Consider the following 18,784-nt stretch of genomic DNA (forward strand, 5'->3'; position numbering starts at 1 on the left):
TAGATAGTTGTACATTGAGATTGCCCCTGAATTCCCTATTAAGATTTATTAGTGACTGTCCCTAGTTTTGGTCTCCTCCACAAGTGGAAACATCATCTCTACGTCTACCCTATCAAACCCTTTCACAATCTTACAGATCTCTATCAGGTCACATCTCAGCCTTCGCTTTTCTAGAGAAAAGAGCCCCAGCTTGTTCAATCTTAATTATATCCTCAGTTCTGGTATCATACATAGGCATTTTTTTTGTACCCTCTCCAGTGCTTCTATATCCTTTTCATAATATGGGGACCAGAATTGTGCACAGTACTTTGAGCGTGGTCTAACCAAGATTCTATACAAGTTTAGCATCACTTCTCTGCTTTTCCATTCTATCCTTCTAGGCAGTTGGTTTATAGCGAGTACCTGAGGTGTTTTATAGTGCACATTGGAGGTGTTTTACAGTGTATATTGCTGTTTTACTGCCTGTTGCTGTTTAGCACATGTTGAACCTTCTTTTACTGCATATTGTTTATTATATGAATTGATTATGTCACCAAATATTGTGGTTTATTAAGCAGGAAGCTGGGCAGTTTTTGCTGGTTACAATTCAGCATGCTGCAGCACCACATTGTCAACATCTAAATCTCAGTTACACAAACTACTGGTAAGCTTGCTGCTTGTCCAGTTAGAACCACCTTTCCCATTAGCAGTTTGGCCTGCAAGTTATTTGGAGTCAAATATAAATACTCTCAGCACCCAGTAATATGTCTGTCTCTGTGCATGAGTTTGGAGGATTCAGGCTAGTTTGTAAAATACCATCTTCCTGGTCATGATCCTCTTCACTAAAGAGGGGACGGCCCAATTGTGAAGCGTTTCCCTCTGTTCTATGACATTGTGCTTTTGTTTCAAAACACAATCCTGCTGTAAATGCTGTTCAGTGACATGCAAGCCATGAAGCTCCTCATCCCCCACTTATTTTGGCACTTAACTATGTGTTTGAATCTGCACACTGATTGGGAGTCTTCATTTACAACCAGCAATAAGTTCACACAGCAGTTACACGATTTAAAGGGTACTTACTAAGAGTACGACACAAGGGTTAGCACTCTGTCCACTGAGCCCACCTCTGCCATCCTGTGTGCAATGACAGTTGTTTAATCCTGATTCTTTCTTTATAGTCATCAACATCCTTACTTTCCAAATATGTAGTGATATCCTCCATAAACACCAGCCCACCCATGTGACATAATTGGATTAACAGCAATAGAGATAGTCAGTAACACAGGGTGCTGGCTGAATACTTGGGAGAGGGGGCCAGAGTGTGGCAGGGAGGGAGGGCCCAGTGCTCTGTGAGGTGAGGGCAGAGGTCAAAGGTCCCTTGATTATGGAGGAGTAAGCAGTCACCAGCTGTTAAAGAGAAAAGAGTGCACTGGGCGATACTCTCTCCTAACCACTGGCTGAAGTATTGAGCTGCAGAGAGACATACAGGAGCACTGTATACACTACACATATAATATACCTGTGTATATGCATATATTCAAGTACACAACATATTCTTCACATTTTGTTAATATATGTACTTATAGTTTCACCATATATATCACACACATATAAACCTTAGTTTCATCTCGGGAATTACAATTCTCAAACAGATTCAAATTCACATCTGTGCCAACAGACGTACTTTATCCATTAATTGACCAAGTGGGAGCTGTGGGACCAAGTAATGTGTCCCTCCTGAGGATAGAGACACTGGCTCAATCAAGTATTGCTCACTGGATTTTCCCCACAGACCGTCGTTTAATATTTGTAAGCCACATGCTGTTAATGCTTCAAACACTTTTGTCTTAAGACATTTTGTTGCAAAATAATGCAGTTTCCAAACCACACCAGATTACATGAGAAAAACTGTCCTTTATGATTCAATCAGTAAAGAGACAGACTCCAGATGCTCTGTACAATCCTTATAATTGAAGAAAACCTGACTATTTTGCCACAATAAAAGTAATTATTCTTGAATCTTAGCCCAAAGTTGCCCATCACTTGCTGTACTGTACTGACGCGGAATTCAAAGTAGCACCAACAGCTTCTCTTCTTCATAACAACACTGTTACTGGACCGCCACACTCCAGTGTTTAATTGATGATCGACATCAGAAGACAGAAGCCTCGGCTTCTACAGCTTGAAGTAAAGTGTCCCATAAGGCAGCTCATGTGATCATCTTGCAAAGCGCTTAATATAATCCTGCACTTGACTCCAAAAGTCCTCCTGCAGGGTCAATAAAAAAACAATGAGACATCAAGGACTTTACATAAACAGATGCTCATCCTTAGTAACTCAGACCCATTAAAAAAGGGGAGATTGATAAACCCGGCAACTACAGGCCTGTCAGCCAAACGTCGGTGGTGGGGAAACATTTAGAGGCAATAATGCAGGACAAAATTAATTGACATTTAGAAAAGTATGGGCTAATAAATAAAAAGTCAGCACGGATTTGTTAAAGGAAAACTGGGTTTGACTAACGAAGTTCTTTGATGAAGTAATAGAGAGGGTTGATGAGAGTAGTGCGGTTGGATGCTGTGTATATGGACTTTCAAAAAGCGTTTTACGAAGTACCAATTAATAGACTTGTTAGCAAAATTAGAACCCATGGGATTAAAGGGACAGGGGCAGCATAGATACAAAATTGCAAAGGGACAGAAAGCAGAGATTAGTGGTGAACGGTTGTTTTTCAGACTGGAAGGAAGTATACAGTGGTGTCTCTCAGGGGTCAGTATTAGGACCACTGCTCTTTTTGATATATATTAATGACTTGGGTATACAGGGCATAATTTCAAACTCGGAAGTATTGTAAACAGTAAGGAGGATAGTAGCAGACTTCAGGAGGACATTAGCAGGCTGGTGAAATGGGCAGGCACATGGTAGATGAAATGTAACGCAGAGAAATATAAAATGATACATTTTGGTAAGAAGAATGAGAAGAGGCAATATAAACTAAATGGTACAATATTAAAGGGGTGCAGTAATAGAGACCCCCTGGGGTGTATGTACACAAATTTTTGAAGGTTGCAGGGTAAGTTGAGAAGGCTGTTAAAAAGTATATGGCACCCTGGACTTTATTAATAGAGGACTAGAGTACAAAAGCAAGGAAGCTATGCTAAATCTTTATACATGGTTAGGCCTCAGCTGGAGTAGTGTGTTCAATTCTGGGCACCACATTTTGGAAGGTTGTCAAGATCTTGGGAGGGTGCGGAGGAGATTCACTACAATGGCACCAGGGATGAGAGACTACAGTTACATGGAGAAACTAGAGAAACTGAGGTTGTTTTCCTTTCAGCAGAGAAGGTTAAGAGGTGATCTGATAGAGGTGTTTAAAATCATGAATGGTTTTGATAGAGTAAATAAGGAGAAACTATTTCCACTGGCTGAAGGATAGGTGACCAGAGGACACTGATTTAAGGTGATTAGCAAAAGGATCAGAGGCGACATGAGGAAACATTTTTTTATACAGTTGTGATCTGGAATGTACTGCCTGAAAGGGTGGAGGATCTGATTGAATAGTAACCTTCAAAAGAGAATTGAATATATACTTAAAAGGAAAAAATATTACAGGGCTATGAGGATAGAACAGGGATTAATTGGATTAATCAAAGAGCCAGCACATGCATGATGGGCCGAATGGCTTCCTTCTATGCTGTATCATTCTAAGATTGTAAATCACAGGCTCCTTCTGCGTGCAAATGTGTGGTGTTATTGGGGGTGGGGGTGGTGTTACGGGTGTGTCTGTGTGGTATCAGGGTATCACGGGGGGGGGGGGGGGAGGGGTGGTTTGTGTGGTGTCACTGGGGGGGTGGGTGTATGTGTGTACAGGGTATATGTGTGGGGTTACGGGGAGGGGGGTGTATGTATGGTGTTATGGGGGGGGGCGTCTGTGTGGTGTTACGGCGGGGGGGGGGGCGTCTGTGTGGTGTTATGGGGGCAGGTGTATGTGTGGTGTTACGGGGGGGGGCTGTATGTGTAGTGTTACGGGGGGGGGGTATGTGTGGTGTTACGGGGGGGAGGGGGGCGTCTGTGTTGTGTTAAGGGGGGTCTGTGTGGTGTACATATACCCCCCTACCCCCCCGTAACAACACACAGACACACCCCCTGTGACACACACCACCCCCACCCCCCAGTAACCCCACCATACATTCGCACGCAGAAGAAGCCTGTGATTTACAATCTTTGAAGTTGTGCAAGGAACGTGACATATTACCACACAGACTGACCCACCTTGTCACGCAGGTGTTGCTCCGCAGCTTCAATATTCAGGGGATCATCAAAATTCAAGAGATCCTGTGGTAGATGAAGCGAGAAATGTTCAATCCTAGCAGCTCTTTAAGGTCTTTCATCAGCTGGAATTAGCCCTAGTGCCCACAGTTATCGAGTGAATCCTGCCCAAGGCTGCTGGAAAGTACATACGTGCACACTGGCTGATGACAGAATCAAGCCCAGCAGTGATGTCACCACTGATCCAATAGCCACCTGACACCCACTGGTTGGGTTCACATACCAAGAATGGCCATGCATGTGATGTACCAGAAGGTGCCTGTGGAAGCACATCCCAGCAGCATATTCCACCCCAAACCTTTGATTAGATTACAGCCAGTAACTCACTTCTGAATATCTTATATCACAGATGAATATATGTGTGAATTAAAACTTTTAATTAGTTTGAGGGAAAATTAGCACCAATATTGTTGATTCAGATACAAAGCCTTTCATGCTAGTTGTGACTGAAAAGGTTAATGGTGCATGGAACAGAAGAAATAATTTACTGCTCTATTCTACTTACTTTACGTCACACATGAATGATGCAAAGCAGAGCATATTCTTGTTTAAAACTTTGTTTGAACTGTACATAATTTGGGTCAGTTTAGATACTTACTGTAAATAAGGAATTCAATCCCCAGACGACATCCTGAGAGGAAAGATATAGGAGAATTACATTGTGAAGTAACAGTGCATAAAGCTAATGTGCCTCTTGGGTCAGTAGTTCTGCAGCTCTCTGAACATCTCATTAGTTACCCCCTTTTACTTACTCTCATAACTCACTGAGAAACATGTCCACCAACCCCAGTACCCTAGAGAAATGTGTCCATTCCCCCCAGTACCTCACTGAGAAACGTGTCTATTACCCCAGTACCTCACTGAGAAACGTGTCCATTACTCAGTATATCACTGAAAAATGTGTCTATTGCCCCAGTACCTCACTGAGAAAGGAGTCTATTACCCCAGTACCTCACTGAAAAACGTGTCTATTACCCCAGTACCTCACTGAGAAACATGTCCATTACCCAGTATGTCACTGAGAAACGTGTCTATTACCCCAGTATGTCACTGAGAAATGTGTCTATTACCCCAGTATGTCACTGAGAAACGTGTCTATTACCCCAGTATGTCACTGAGAAATGTGTCTCTTACCCCAGTACCTCACTGAGAAACATGTCCATTACCCCAGTATGTCACTGAGAAACGTGTCTATTACCCCAGTACCTCAGAGAAATGTGTCCATTACCCAGTATGTCTGAGAAACTTGTCTATTGCCCAGTATGTCACTGAGAAACGTGTCTATTATACCCCAGTACCTCACTGAGAAACATGTCCATTACCCCAGTATCTCACTGAAAAACGTGTCTATTACTCCAGTACCTCATTGAGAAATGTGTCTATTACCCCAGTACCTCAGAGAAATGTGTCCATTACCCAGTATGTCTGAGAAACTTGTCTATTGCCCAGTATGTCACTGAGAAACGTGTCTATTACCCCAGTACCTCACTGAGAAACATGTCCATTACCCCAGTACCTCACTGAAAAACGTGTCTATTACCCCAGTACCTTACAGAGAAACGTGTCTATTACCCCAGTACCTTACAGAGAAACGTGTCTATTACCCCAGTACCTTACAGAGAAACGTGTCTATTACCCCAGCATCTCAGAGAAACGTGTCTATTACCCCAGCATCTCAGAGAAACGTGTCTATTACCCCAGTACCTTACAGAGAAACGTGTCCATTACCCCAGCATCTCAGAGAAACGTGTCTATTACCCCAGCATCTCAGAGAAACGTGTCTATTACCCCAGTATCTTAGAGAAACGTGTCCATTACCCCAGTACCTCACTGAGAAACGTGTCTATTACCCCAGTACCTCACTGAGAAACGTGTCTATTACCCCAGTACCTCACTGAGAAACGTGTCTATTACCCCAGTATCTGACTGAGAAACGTGTATTACCCCAGTATCTGAGTTAGAAACGTGTCCACTACCCCAGTATCTCATGGGGAGTCACTGCAGTCTTAATGTGCAGTGACCACTAGTCAATACCTTACCACCACAGAGACCATCACCAGCTGTGACTATTATGTTGTACATCGATAATTTTTCATCTGAATCCATTTACACAATAGAAGGTGTGAGCTAACCAGTTGTAATCAGAATAAATTGGAGAGATCTTCAAACTTGTACCTCCATATCCCTGTAATGTTATCTATCTCTACAACTCCCCCAAACTTTCTGTTCCTCCAATCTTGGCCTCTTGTACACCCCCTCCCTCACTTCACCCCACCAATGGCAGGCATTCATTCAGCTGCCTAGGTCCCACGCTCTGCAACCCCCTCCCTAAGCCCCTTTGCTTCTCCACCCCCTCTCCTCCTCAAAACTCACCTCTTTGGCCACCTCTCCTAATATCTCCTTCATCGGCTCGGTAAACAGTTTTGTCCAATTATGCCTCTAGGAAGCACCCTGGGACGTTTTTCTACATTAGAAGCACTATATAAATGCAAATTATTGTTGCTGCCAACAGTTGATTTCTGTTTATATTCTAAGTATCCTTTTCTACTGAACATCACTTGTGTCAACTACGGCAAGGGCAGCTAGTGCACAGAGCTAAACGGAGAGAGAAAACCCATTATAAAAGAAAGTTTTTTTTGTTTGTTGAAGTGTTTGATGTACTATCTGACAGACAGGTTAGTTTAAATATGGCTCATCTTCCACTCCCTTGCCCAAGGACATGGAGGTCATCTAAGTCACTGTAGACCGGGACACTGTTGAACCTGGGACATTCGGACACATTCAGCTCCGACCTGGTAATGGGATGAGCATCAGTGACGCACACAACCATTTCTCCTCATTATAGTAAGCATCCTGATTATGGAGAAGAATTAATACTTTGCTGCATACCACACATTGCAAAGCAATCTGTTCAACAAACAGTGGAGCCAGCACTCAAACAAATTCAACCTTAATTACGATGGGGTGGGGGTGGGGGGGGGGAAGAGCGGAGAGAAAGAGGAAGAGGGTGTGGACGACGGAGAGATGCCTAGGGCAGGAGAGAGGGAGGGCAAGGGAGAGAGACAGAGAGAGAGGCAGGGCGGGCAAGAATGAGAGGAGGAGAGAGAGGGAGCTGGAGAGAGAGTGAGAGGATGGGAGATGGAGAGCGAGAGAGCAGGGGGAAGCAGGGAGAATTGAGGGAAACTAAAGTGAGAATCACTCAAGGGGTTGTGAATTTTTGGAATTCTCTATCCTCGGGGGCCGTGTATTCTCTGATAGAGATTGATAGATTTGGGGGTTTTAAAGGAACAAAGGGATAGGGTGGGAAGGTAGAGTTGAGGTAGAAGTTCAGCCATGATCTTACTGAATGGTGAAACATGTTCAAAGGGCCAAATGGCCTACTGCTGCTTCTATTTCTTCCGTTTCTAACATGCATTTCATTTTATCTGTCTTATCTGAGCTACACCAACATGTGATTTAAAATGTTGGTGTAGCTCAGATAAGACAGATAAAATGAAATGCATGTTAGAAAGTTAATGGTTTGAAAAGTGTGGACAAGTTCACAGATCAGGAGCAGCAGGGCAAGCAGTACTTGTGGTTTAACAGCCCAGGTCTGCATTTAAAATGGCTTGCAAGCAAAGAGTGTATGTCAAAAACAGTACTGCATTTTTGGCAAAATAATTCACTCTGTCAGCAATTGAAAGGTCAACACGTTGCACGCATAACTATATCATGCCTCCTGAACATAATTCAGACCCAACACACAATGCCCTGCACTATTTTTAGAAACACTGCAAACACAACCAGTAGCAAACATACAATGAGAAATGATTAATTCCTGCTCAAACAAGTTACACTGGTTTAGGAAAAATATTGAAAATAAATCTACATATTATAACATATAAATTCACTCACACATCACCAAGTACAACTTACAAACTGTGTACACGATTACACCTTCACTGAGTGCCACCTATAGTGTATGTACACGGACAAAGGCCAAGGAGATCAAGTCTGGTTAGAGGAGAGCTGGCACACTTCTCCCCTGCCAACGGCAGGTCAGCCATAGATTGCAAATGTAATTGGCAGGCGGGACCAGAGATGTGCTCCAAGTGGTATTTGTGCTCACCTGTCCCAGGTAAATGAGGTGGTGTCCCTTGACCCAGGGACGCTGGTGGAGTCACGGCTGGGCAGCTTGTAACTCACTCACAGCTGTCTGTTTCTCTAGAATGCAAACCATCCAAACCCATCCAGTATGGAGAGAAATATCTCGGGGCTGATAGGAGGGTGGTTAAGGAGGAGGATAGTGAAGGAAGGAATAAGTAAAAATGGAAGGGAATAAAGTACTAAGGTTGTGGTTGCAGTATTTATATGTAAACATGCAATCAGAGAATTACTAATACAACATGAGAACTAGAAGCACTAATTAGTACAGAGGGACACTTAGCTGGCTATCAATGTTTCAGCCTGAGCGATGTTTCAGCTATCAGGATCGCTGGAAGATTGCCAAATTTTCTGATCGCTACTTTCGGCTTTTTTTGGGGGGCTGTGAAATGGGCCTCAGCGATGTGGAAGGCTGGCGTCCCTAGCAACGGCCTTTCTGCGCATGCGTTTGTTTTTTGTAAAGAAGGTTTTCCTCGATTCGGGAGGTCAGGGGTCATCTGGGCATGCGCAGAAGGCAAAGGGAGGGAGAGAGAAAGAGAGAGACAGACAGAGACGGAGAGATATATAGAGAGAGAGAGAGAGACAGATAAACAGAGCAGAGATCAACAAAAATCAATAAAGCAAAAATGTCCAATCAGGAACAAGAGTGGCCAGGATGTGAAGGGGAGGAGGATAGCAAAACCCTTCTCTGACGAGGCCAACGAGGCCCTCATCCAGGGGGAGCACTCGAGATGGGGCCAATTAACCTGGGGTGGGCGTGGGAAACCTCCATCCCGGGTGTATCGTAAAATCTGGGGAGCGAGATTAGGATCAGTGCCACAAGCGCTGAAACAGCCTGGTTGCTTTGGCAAGAGTAAGTATTAAATAGATTTTAAATTGTAATGATCCACAGAATATGTAAATCTGCTGGATTGAAATTAAGCTGGTTATTCTTGCATAGATTCCCTGCTAAGATCTGGACAGGGTTCGGAACCTGCGCCCTTTATGTCTAATTTTGGCAGTCTCCTTTTGGGTTACTTTGGTGGATGGGGCACGACTGAGCAATGAGAGGTCTGGTCACCTTTACCCAGACTGCATCAGTCTCTCCGGCTGCTGTCACCTACTCAGTGAGCCAGCCTGGACTGGGGAAGAGCTGCCCTGGCTCACTGTCTACCCTGGGACACTTTCGGACATTAGCTCCCGTCATTGCCGAGCTTACCAGCGGTCCTGATTCTCTCCCACCCACCCCCCACCCTATCCCTGGGGGCCCTCATGGATATTGTAGTCGAGATGTTTTTGTGTCAAGCATTAGATCGTAAACAAGATCTTATGAAATATTTTATCTGAACGTAGATGTTATAACCATGCTTCAATTGTGGATACAAATCGTATTAGCATATAACATTGGAACCTGTTGTCTTTCCATGATAGTACCTAGTCAGCTAGCCAATGCCACGCTCTTGTCATGTTTGCAGAGGAAGATATGTAAGAATTGGGCAGAGTGCAGGTGCACAGGAGGAGGCCCTTCCCAGCTGACCAACCTTGACGGACTTGGAGGAACGCGCTGCGGCACTGGTGGGCAGCCACAGTCGCTCGGTCACCACCCGTGGTGAGGCAGATCCCTTGCTTACGTTAAGTGAGTAATGTGTAAAGCAGTGGTGATTCAAAGTAATGTAACGGCATTTCATTATAATATATGAATGTCATGTTATGCATGCAGCTTCTGTAATACTCTCAGGTTAACAATATAAGAACAGAAGAAATAGGAGCAGGAGTAGGCCATCTGGCCCCTCGAGCCTGCTCCACCATTTAATAAGATCATGGCTGATCTGATCGCGGGCTCAGCTCCACTTCCCTGCCTGCTCCCCAAAACCTTTCACCCCCTTATCATTTAGAAGTCTGTCTATCTTCACCTCAAATGTAGTCACTGATCCAGTCTCCACAGCTCTCTGGGGTAGTGAATTCCACATAGATGTATTACCTTATGCTGTATTAATATGTAACGTCTCTCGGCCACATTTATTGCAGTAGTGCTGCTCCTCATCTACGCCAGCGCAGCGCAAGAATCATGTGTACCCTTCTGTTCTAATAAGCTCAATTGTGTTTTGCAGGTCCAACTCCGCAGGTGCAAAGGGAGGCCGCTCCTGTCCCTGACCCTTACAGGTGATTATCACTATGGGTGCTGAGAAGGAGACCACAGAGGGAGAGGAGGAAATGCTGGAGACCGAGGAGGATGCCCCTTGCATCCCGACATCTGTTGTACCTGCGGCCACATTGTTGTCATCGACGGAAGAAGTAGCGGGCCCAAGCGGTTTGCAGCAGACAACTTCAAGGCGTACAGTGCTCACGCTGACCCCACAGAGGTTGAGTCAGTGAGGTCGGCACGCGCTGCGACGGGCAGATCCCAATAAGGAAACTGTGACACTGTGCAGGGAGAGCGTCGCCATCAGTCGATAGCTCCTCCAGGCAATTGGTGAGTTGACCGGGAACATTCCGCAATGTCCGCTCGCATATCGGAGGGTATGGAGTGCATGGTTGTGGCAACGGGCCAAACGACCGCCGCCGTCCATGCGTGCGGCATGCGTTAGTGTCGGGAGATGGCACTGCACTCCAAGGTGCCGTCCCACCAACCACCAGCACAGTTGCAAGTCGGGAGGAAGGACTTCCTTCTGGCTCGGAAGTCATTTCCTCCAAAACATCGTCTCTTCCACCCGAGGGGATGCTGCCACTGTCACCCCCCCCCGCCCCCCACAGCAGCAGACCTTGAGGTCCCCTGCTGCAAGTCGTTCTGGTCCCATTACTCAGGGATTACAACGGGGGGGCTAGGACACGAGGGGGGGGTAAAGGATCTGGAGGGAAGCGTGGCCGCAGGTAGGGAGGGAGGGGTGTTATTTGATTATGTTACAAATTTGTTTAATGTTGGGGATGGTGGGAGGGTGTTGTATTTTGTATTTATTGTTGGTTGACTGTTTGGGGTGGGGGTGGGGGGAGGGTTGGCCCTGGTAGGCTGCAGATCTCCCTTGATGAGCTGGCATATCTCAGCGATGACCTCCTTTCGGAAACGCAGCCTCCTAAGGCACGTGTTATCGGACAAGTTCAGGTATGATCGCTTTTCCCTGTAAGTGCATCGAGTGTAAGGTCTCCTCCTCTGCAGCAGTCTGCCATCTATTTGGTTGGGCACATAATGCTCTTCAAGATACCTTCTCCCATCTTCAGTCTGCAGCAAGTAATTATTGACCAATACTGGTAGAGAAATTGCAGACCCCATCACTATAAATCACTGTAAATGCCCTAAATTTTTCCTCAACTCATAGAAGTGTGATTAGATGATTGCCAAGAGTAAATAAGGCCCTTAAAATCACTCACAAATTAATTCTACTCATATGCCCCTTGTTGAAGCGGCCTCTCTCAGTTCCTCCGACGTTCAAAATGTCATCCGTAGTGCGAGTTCTTTTCTCCAGCGATCTGCTCAGTGAGCGATCAGCCCGGCGATGTGGCGAAAGTTGCGGTGGGCGATCACCTCGGCAATAGCAGATTTATGTGTGCCAAAAGTTGGGCCGCCGATTAGTGGGCGATGTTCCGGCCCAACTTTCCACTTTTAAGCTAAAATGAGTGATAGCCTGCCTATTCAGGCAATAGATGGGCGATAAGCTCGGTGATCATCAGTGGAAAGTCTAGCCCATAATGTTGTACTATTGATGAAAATTTGGTTTTAGCCCAGCTGTGACTGGGAACTAAATATTCCTGGAAATAAAATTTTCAGGAGAGAAGGAAAAAAGGGAGGTTTCCTCATTAATTAATGCTTACAGTCATGAAAAAAGTTTCTATTAATGGTGGTGGTCAGGTAGAATCTGTCTGGGTTGAGTTAAGAAATCTTCTTTCTTAGGCAGTAGAGGATGACTTGCTTCCACACTAAAATGAGTTCTCAGGTGACTGATGAGACCAAATGCGGGATCTACAATCTCTGTACCAGGTGGGGCAGATGGTGGTTGGAGGGACAGGTGGGTGGGGTGTTTGATTTGTCGTACCCTCCTTCCATTGTTTATACTTGGCTTCCGTGTGCTCCCGAATAAGAGACTCGAAGTGTTTGGCGCCTGCTCGGATGCTTCTCCTCCACTTTGAGCGGTCTTGGGCCAGGGATTCCCAAGAGTCAGTGGGGATGTTACATTTTCCCAAGGAGGCTTTGGGGGTGTCCTTAAAGCGTTTTCTCTGCCCTCCTGGGACTTGTTGCCGTGACGTAGCTCGGAGTAGAGAGCTTGTTTCGGGAGTCTAGTATCGGGCATGTGGTCAATGTGGCCCGTTGATCGGAGCAGGTTGAGCGCGGTCAATGCCTCGACGCTGGGGATGTTGGCCTGAGAGAGAATGCTGACGTTGGTGTGCCTATCCTGCCAATGAATTTGCAGGATTTTGCGGAGGCAGCGTTGGTGGTACTTCTCCAGTGCTTTGAGGTGCCTACTGTACATAGTCCATGTCTCTGAAGCATGCAGGAGGGCGGGTATCAGTACTGCTCTGTAGACCATGAGCTTGGTGCCGGGTTTGAGATCCTGGTCTTTGAACTCTCTTTTCCTCAGGCAACCGAAGGCTGCACTGGCACACTGAAGGCAGTGTTGGACTTTGTCATCGATGTCTGTCCTTGCTGACAGTAGACTCCCAAGGTAAGGGACTTGGTCCACATTGTCCAAGGTCTTGTCATGGATCTTGATAATCGGGGAGCAGTACTGTGTGGCGGGGGCGTTGGTAAAGAACCTTTGTCTTACTGATGTTTAATGCAAGGCCCAGTCTCTCGGACACTTCAGTGAAGGTGTCAACGATAGTTTGGAGTTTGGCCTCTGAGTGTGCACAAATGCAAGGGCTGAGTATCACATTTGGAGATTATGGAATTGTGGGAAGAGATTGAGGATGGGATTTAGAGAGGCTTGCAGTAGTAGCAGAGATGTAACAATGGAAGACTTTAAGGCCTAGATTTTCCTCAGTATTTGGATGATTTAGCAGTGGTAAATTAAAGAAACCGGGGCAGTAGATGTTCCGTTATCCTGCCGCAAAAACAGACCATCAGCATTTTGCTTCTGGGAACTCACCATTAAAATCGCAGAAGGTGGGGTAGTTTATTAGACCCCAACATCTTTCCATGTGTCTGACCCCCAGGTTTGTTGTGACAGTCTAGAAGAGGAACAACTGAATGGAGGCCATCGTTTATGGAAAAATCTTACATACAGGCTCTCTGGAGACTAAGAGACTGTGAATTTTGGAGTCTTTTTTACTTCTTACGTGTTTAACAGTACTTCTAAAACATAAAAGTGAATGCAGGAGAAAGTACTATTTTGGGTGAAATACTCAATGCCGATGTTATGAAGAGGAGGATGACGAGATTTAGAAAAGGTAAGCATGGAGGCTGGTAGAGTGAGGCCGCACAGAAGATGTCTGCAGTCAGGGGTAGATAGCCACTCAATGGGTTTACTGACCACACCTTGACTTCTCACGGCAACACCCCACTAGATGGCTGCCCTTACACACACGAGCACTGAGGTTATGCTAGCTGCTAGCCAATGACTTGCAGCCCACATCAACATGTAGCACAGCTTTAACATTGGATGTCAAACTGACCACAGCCCTGAATCTTTATGCAACAGGGTCCCTTCCATGCAGTCTTAGGTGACCTCAGTCAATCAGCTGTGCAATGCTGTATGAAGAAGCTGGGACATTGAATAAATCTAAGACAGAAATAGACAGTTTCTTGAGCGATAAGAGGATAAGGGGTTATGGGGAGGGGGCGGGGAAGTGGAGCTGAGTCCATGATCAGATCAGCCATGATACTGAATGGTGGAGCAGGCTCAAGGGGCCATATGGCCTACTCCTGTTCCTATTTCTTATGTTCTTATATTCTTATGCAAGGAGGTTACATCTGACCTGTTCAGGTGAGCATCTTAACTCATCACATTTTCAATTGACTCTGCAAAGCAAAGAGAATGAGCAGTCAATTTTTATAGACTTGCAGGATTGCCCCAGATACAGGGGGCTATTGATGGTACTCTTCTGTGCCTGAACCCCTCAATGTTATAAACTGGAAGGGGTTCCATTCTGTTAATTCGCAGTAAGTGATGCCAATCACATACTTTTGCACCTCAATGCTTGTACCCAGAAGCTGCCATGACTTGTTTATACTTTGTCAATCAACCATCTTTGCAATGTATTGAGATGGTTAACTGCAGACCAGGATACTCCACAAGCTCTAGCTGATGACCTCTCAAATGTCACCGTTCTTGGTGATATGTCCTTACTACACAGTATAAATGCACACGAGGTCCATGCTTGAGAGGTCAGTCTGTGACCTGTCCTTTATTCCTTAGCACTCAAGTGATGAAGGTGGGTAGAGCTTCCCCTTTTATACCTGAAGGTCCAGGTTAGGAGTGTCTCCCACCTAGTGGTCAGTGTTCTCACGGTGTACAGCTTAGGTCAGTTTATACATGGGTTACAATGCTGGTTGAATACATAACAATGAGGCTTTCAGAATAACTCAGAACTGGTAGAGCTTATAGCGGGCGCGAACATGCGAAAGCGATGGGTAACAGACAACGCATACATATATGCGTGAGCTTTCCTATCAGTGCAGATAATTGTCAAAAAAGTATGGTGCAATGTAGTGGAGTCATTCTCCCTAAAATACCTTGTCCTAAAACAGTGTAATGCTAGAAATGTCAGCTGCACAGTACAACTATTGGCAGCAGACCTCCACATTCTGGAGCTAAAAATATACTGAGAGCTAAAAATATAAGGTGGACGAATTAACTGCGCAGACAGCATTTAATGGATATGATGTGATTGGCATCATGGAAACATGACTCTAGGGTGACCAAGGCTGGGAACTCAACATCCAGGAGTATTCAGCATTTAGGAAGGATAGACAGAAAAATAAAAAAGGGAAGGTGGCTCAACCGTGGCTATCAAGGGAAATCAGGGATAGTATTAAAGCCAAGGAAGTGGCATACAAATTGGCCAGAAATAGCAGTGAACCCGGGGACTGGGAGAAATTTAGAACTCAGCAGAGGAGGACAAAGGGTTTGATTAGGGCAGGGAAAATAGAGTACGAGAGGAAGCTTGCAGGGAACATTAAAACGGATTGCAAAAGCTTCGATAGATGTGTAAAGATAAGAAGGTTAGTAAAGACAAACGTAGGTCCCCTGCAGTCAGAATCAGAGGAAGTCATAACGGGGAACAAAAAAATGGCAGACCAATTGAACAAGTACTTTGGTTCAGTATTCACTAAGGAAGACACAAACAACCTTCCGGATATAAAAGGGGTCAGAGGGTCTAGTAAGAAGGAGGAACTGAGGGAAATCCTTATTAGTCGGGAAATTGTGTTGGGGAAATTGATGGGATTGAAGGCTGATAAATCCCCAGGGTCTGATGGTCTGCATCCCAGAGTACTTAAGGAGGTGGCCTTGGAAATAGCGGATGCATTGAGTCATTTTCCAACATCCCATAGACTCTGGATCAGTTCCTATGGAGTGGAGGGTAGCCAATGTAACCCCACTTTTTAAAAAAGGAGGGAGAGAGAAAACAGGGAATTAAAGAATGGTCAGCCTGACATCGGTTGTGGGTAAAATGATGGAATCAATTATTAAGGATGTCATAGCAGCGCATTTGGAAAGCAGTGACATGATAGGTCCAAGTCAGCATGGATTTGTGAAAGGGAAATCATGCTTGACAAACCTTCTTGAATTTTTTGAGGGCGTTCCCAGTAGAGTGGACAAGGGAGAACCAGTTGATGTGGTGTATTTGGACTTTCAGAAGGCTTTCGACAAGTCCCACACACGAGATTAGTGTGCAAAGTTAAAGCACATGGGATTGGGGGTAGTGTGCTGACGTGGATTGAGAACTGGTTGGCAGACAGGAAGCAAAGAGTAGGAGTAAATGGGTACTTTTCAGAATGGCAGGCAGTGACCAGTGGGGTACCGCAAGGTTCTGTGCTGGGGCCCCAGCTGTTTACATTGTACATTAATGATTTAGACGAGGGGATTAAATGTAGTATCTCCAAGTTTGCGGATGACACTAAGTTGGGTGGCAGTGTGAGCTGCAAGGAGGATGCTATGAGGCTGCAGAGTGACTTGGATAGGTTAGGTGAGTGGGCAGTTGCATGGTAGATGAAGTATAATGTGGATAAATGTGAGGTTATCCACTTTGGTGATAAAAACAGAGACACAGACTATTATCTGAATGGTGACAGATTAGGAAAAGGGGAGGTGCAACGAGACCTGGGTGTCATGGTACATCAGTCATTGAAGGTTGGCATGCAGGTACAGCAAGCGGTAAAGAAAACAAATGGCATGTTGGCTTTCATAGCGAGGGGATGAGAGTACAGGGGCAGGGAGGTGTTACTACAGTTGTATAGGGCCTTGGTGAGGTCACACCTGGAGTATTGTGTACAGTTTTGGTCTCCTAACTTGAGGAAGAACATTCTTGCTATTGAGGGAGTGCAGCGAAGGTTCACCAGACTGATTCCCGGGATGGCGGGATTGACCTATCAAGAAAGACTGGATCAACTGGCTTGTATTCACTGGAGTTCAGAAGAATGAGAGGGGATCTCATAGAAACGTTTAAAATTCTGACGGGTTTAGACAAGTTAGATGCAGGAAGAATGTTCCCAATGTTGGGCAAGTCCAGAACCAGGGGTCACAGTCTAAGGCTAAGGGGTAAGCCATTTAGGACCGAGATGAGGAAAAACTTCTTCACCCAGAGAGTGGTGGACCTGTGGAATTCTCTACCACAGAAAGTTGTTGAGGCCAATTCACTAAATATATTCAAAAAGGAGTTAGATGTAGTCCTTACTACTAGGGGGATCAAGGGGTATGGCGAGAAAGCAGGAATGGGGTACTGAAGTTGCATGTTCAGCCATGAACTCATTGAATGGCAGTGCAGGCTCGAAGGGCCGAATGGCCTACTCCTGCACCTATTTTCTCTGTTTCTATGTAAAGGAAAAGGAGGCGGGATGGTGTTGCTGGTTAAAGAGGAGATTAATGCAATAGTAAGGAAGGACATTAGCTGGGATTATGTGGAATCGGTATGGGTGGAGCTACAGAATACCAAAGGGCAGAAGACGCTAGTGGGAGTTGTGTACAGGCCACCAAATAGTAGTAGTGAGGTTGGGGACAGCATCAAACAAGAAATAAGGGATGCGTGCAATAATGGGCGACTTTAATCTACATATTGATTGGACTAACCTAACTGGTAGCAATGCGGTGGAGGAGGATTTCCTGGAGTGTATTAGGGATGGTTTTCTAGACCAATATGTCGAGGAATCAACCAGAGAGCTGGCCATCATAGACTGGGTGATGTGTAATGAGAAGGGACTAATTAGCAATCTTGTTGTGCGAGGCCCCTTGGGGAAGAGTGACCATAACATGGTAGAATTCTTTATCAGAATGGAGCGTGACAAAGTTAATTCAGAAACTAGGGTCCAGAACTTAAGGAAAGGTAACTTTGATGGTATGAGGCGCGAATTGGCTAGATTCACGAAGGAAGACACAAATAACCTTTCAAATGTACTAGAGGACCGAGGGTCTAGTGAGAAGGAGGAACTGAAGGATATCCTTATTAGGCAGGGAATTGTGTTAGGGAAATTGATGGGATTGAAGGCTGATAAATCCCCGGGGCCTGATAGTCTACATCCCAGAGTACTTAAAGAAGTGGCCCTAGAAATAGTGGATGTGTTGGTGATCATTTTCCAACAGTCCATCGACTCTGGATCAGTTCCTATGGACTGGAGGGTAGCTAATGTAACACCATTTTTTAAAAAAGGAGGGAGAGAGAAAACAGGTAATTATAGACCGGTTAGCTTGACATCAGTAGTGGGGAAAATGTTGGAATCAATCATTAAGGATGAAATAGCAGCGCATTTGGAAAGCAGTGACAGGATTGGTCCAAGTCAGCATGGATTTATGAAAGGGAAATCATGCTTGACAAATCTTCTGGAATTTTTGAGGATGTAACTAGTAGAGTGGACAAGGGAGAAGCAGTGGATGTGGTGTATTTGGACTTTCAAAAGGCTTTTGACAGGGTCCCATACAAGAGATTGGTGTGCAAAATCAAAGCACATGATAGTGGGGGTAATGTACTGACGTGAATAGAGAACTGGTTGGCAGATAGGAAGCAGGGAGTCAGGATAAACGGGGCCTTTTCAGAATGGCAGGCAGTGACTAGTGGCGTGCCGCAGGGCTCAGTGCTGGGACCCCAGCTCTTTACAATATATATTAATGATCCAGAGGATAGAATTGAGTGTAATATCTCCAAGTTTGCAGAGGACACTAAACTGGGTGGCGGTGTGAGTTGTGAGGAGGACTCTAAGAGGCTGCAGGGT

At 45.3% G+C, this 18,784-nt stretch overlaps 1 protein-coding gene across 3 annotated transcripts in view; it reads right to left on the reverse strand.

Moving 5' to 3' along the window:
* Positions 1–1,632: 1,632 nt before the first annotated feature.
* ube2f (ubiquitin-conjugating enzyme E2F (putative)) overlaps positions 1,633–18,784 on the reverse strand; it is a 160,195-nt gene continuing 143,043 nt past the window's right edge. For all 3 annotated transcript variants that reach the window (XM_070876096.1, XM_070876094.1, XM_070876095.1), the window contains 3 exons: positions 4,907–4,939; positions 4,252–4,314; positions 1,633–2,247 (listed from right to left, as the gene is read on the reverse strand). In XM_070876096.1, the coding sequence (XP_070732197.1) occupies positions 2,197–2,247; positions 4,252–4,314; positions 4,907–4,939 (147 nt within the window). In that variant the 3' untranslated portion in view covers positions 1,633–2,196. The remainder of the gene's footprint in view (positions 2,248–4,251; positions 4,315–4,906; positions 4,940–18,784) is intronic.

Source organism: Pristiophorus japonicus, chromosome 3 (assembly GCF_044704955.1).
Source record: "Pristiophorus japonicus isolate sPriJap1 chromosome 3, sPriJap1.hap1, whole genome shotgun sequence".
NCBI classification, from domain to species: Eukaryota; Metazoa; Chordata; class Chondrichthyes; family Pristiophoridae; genus Pristiophorus; species Pristiophorus japonicus.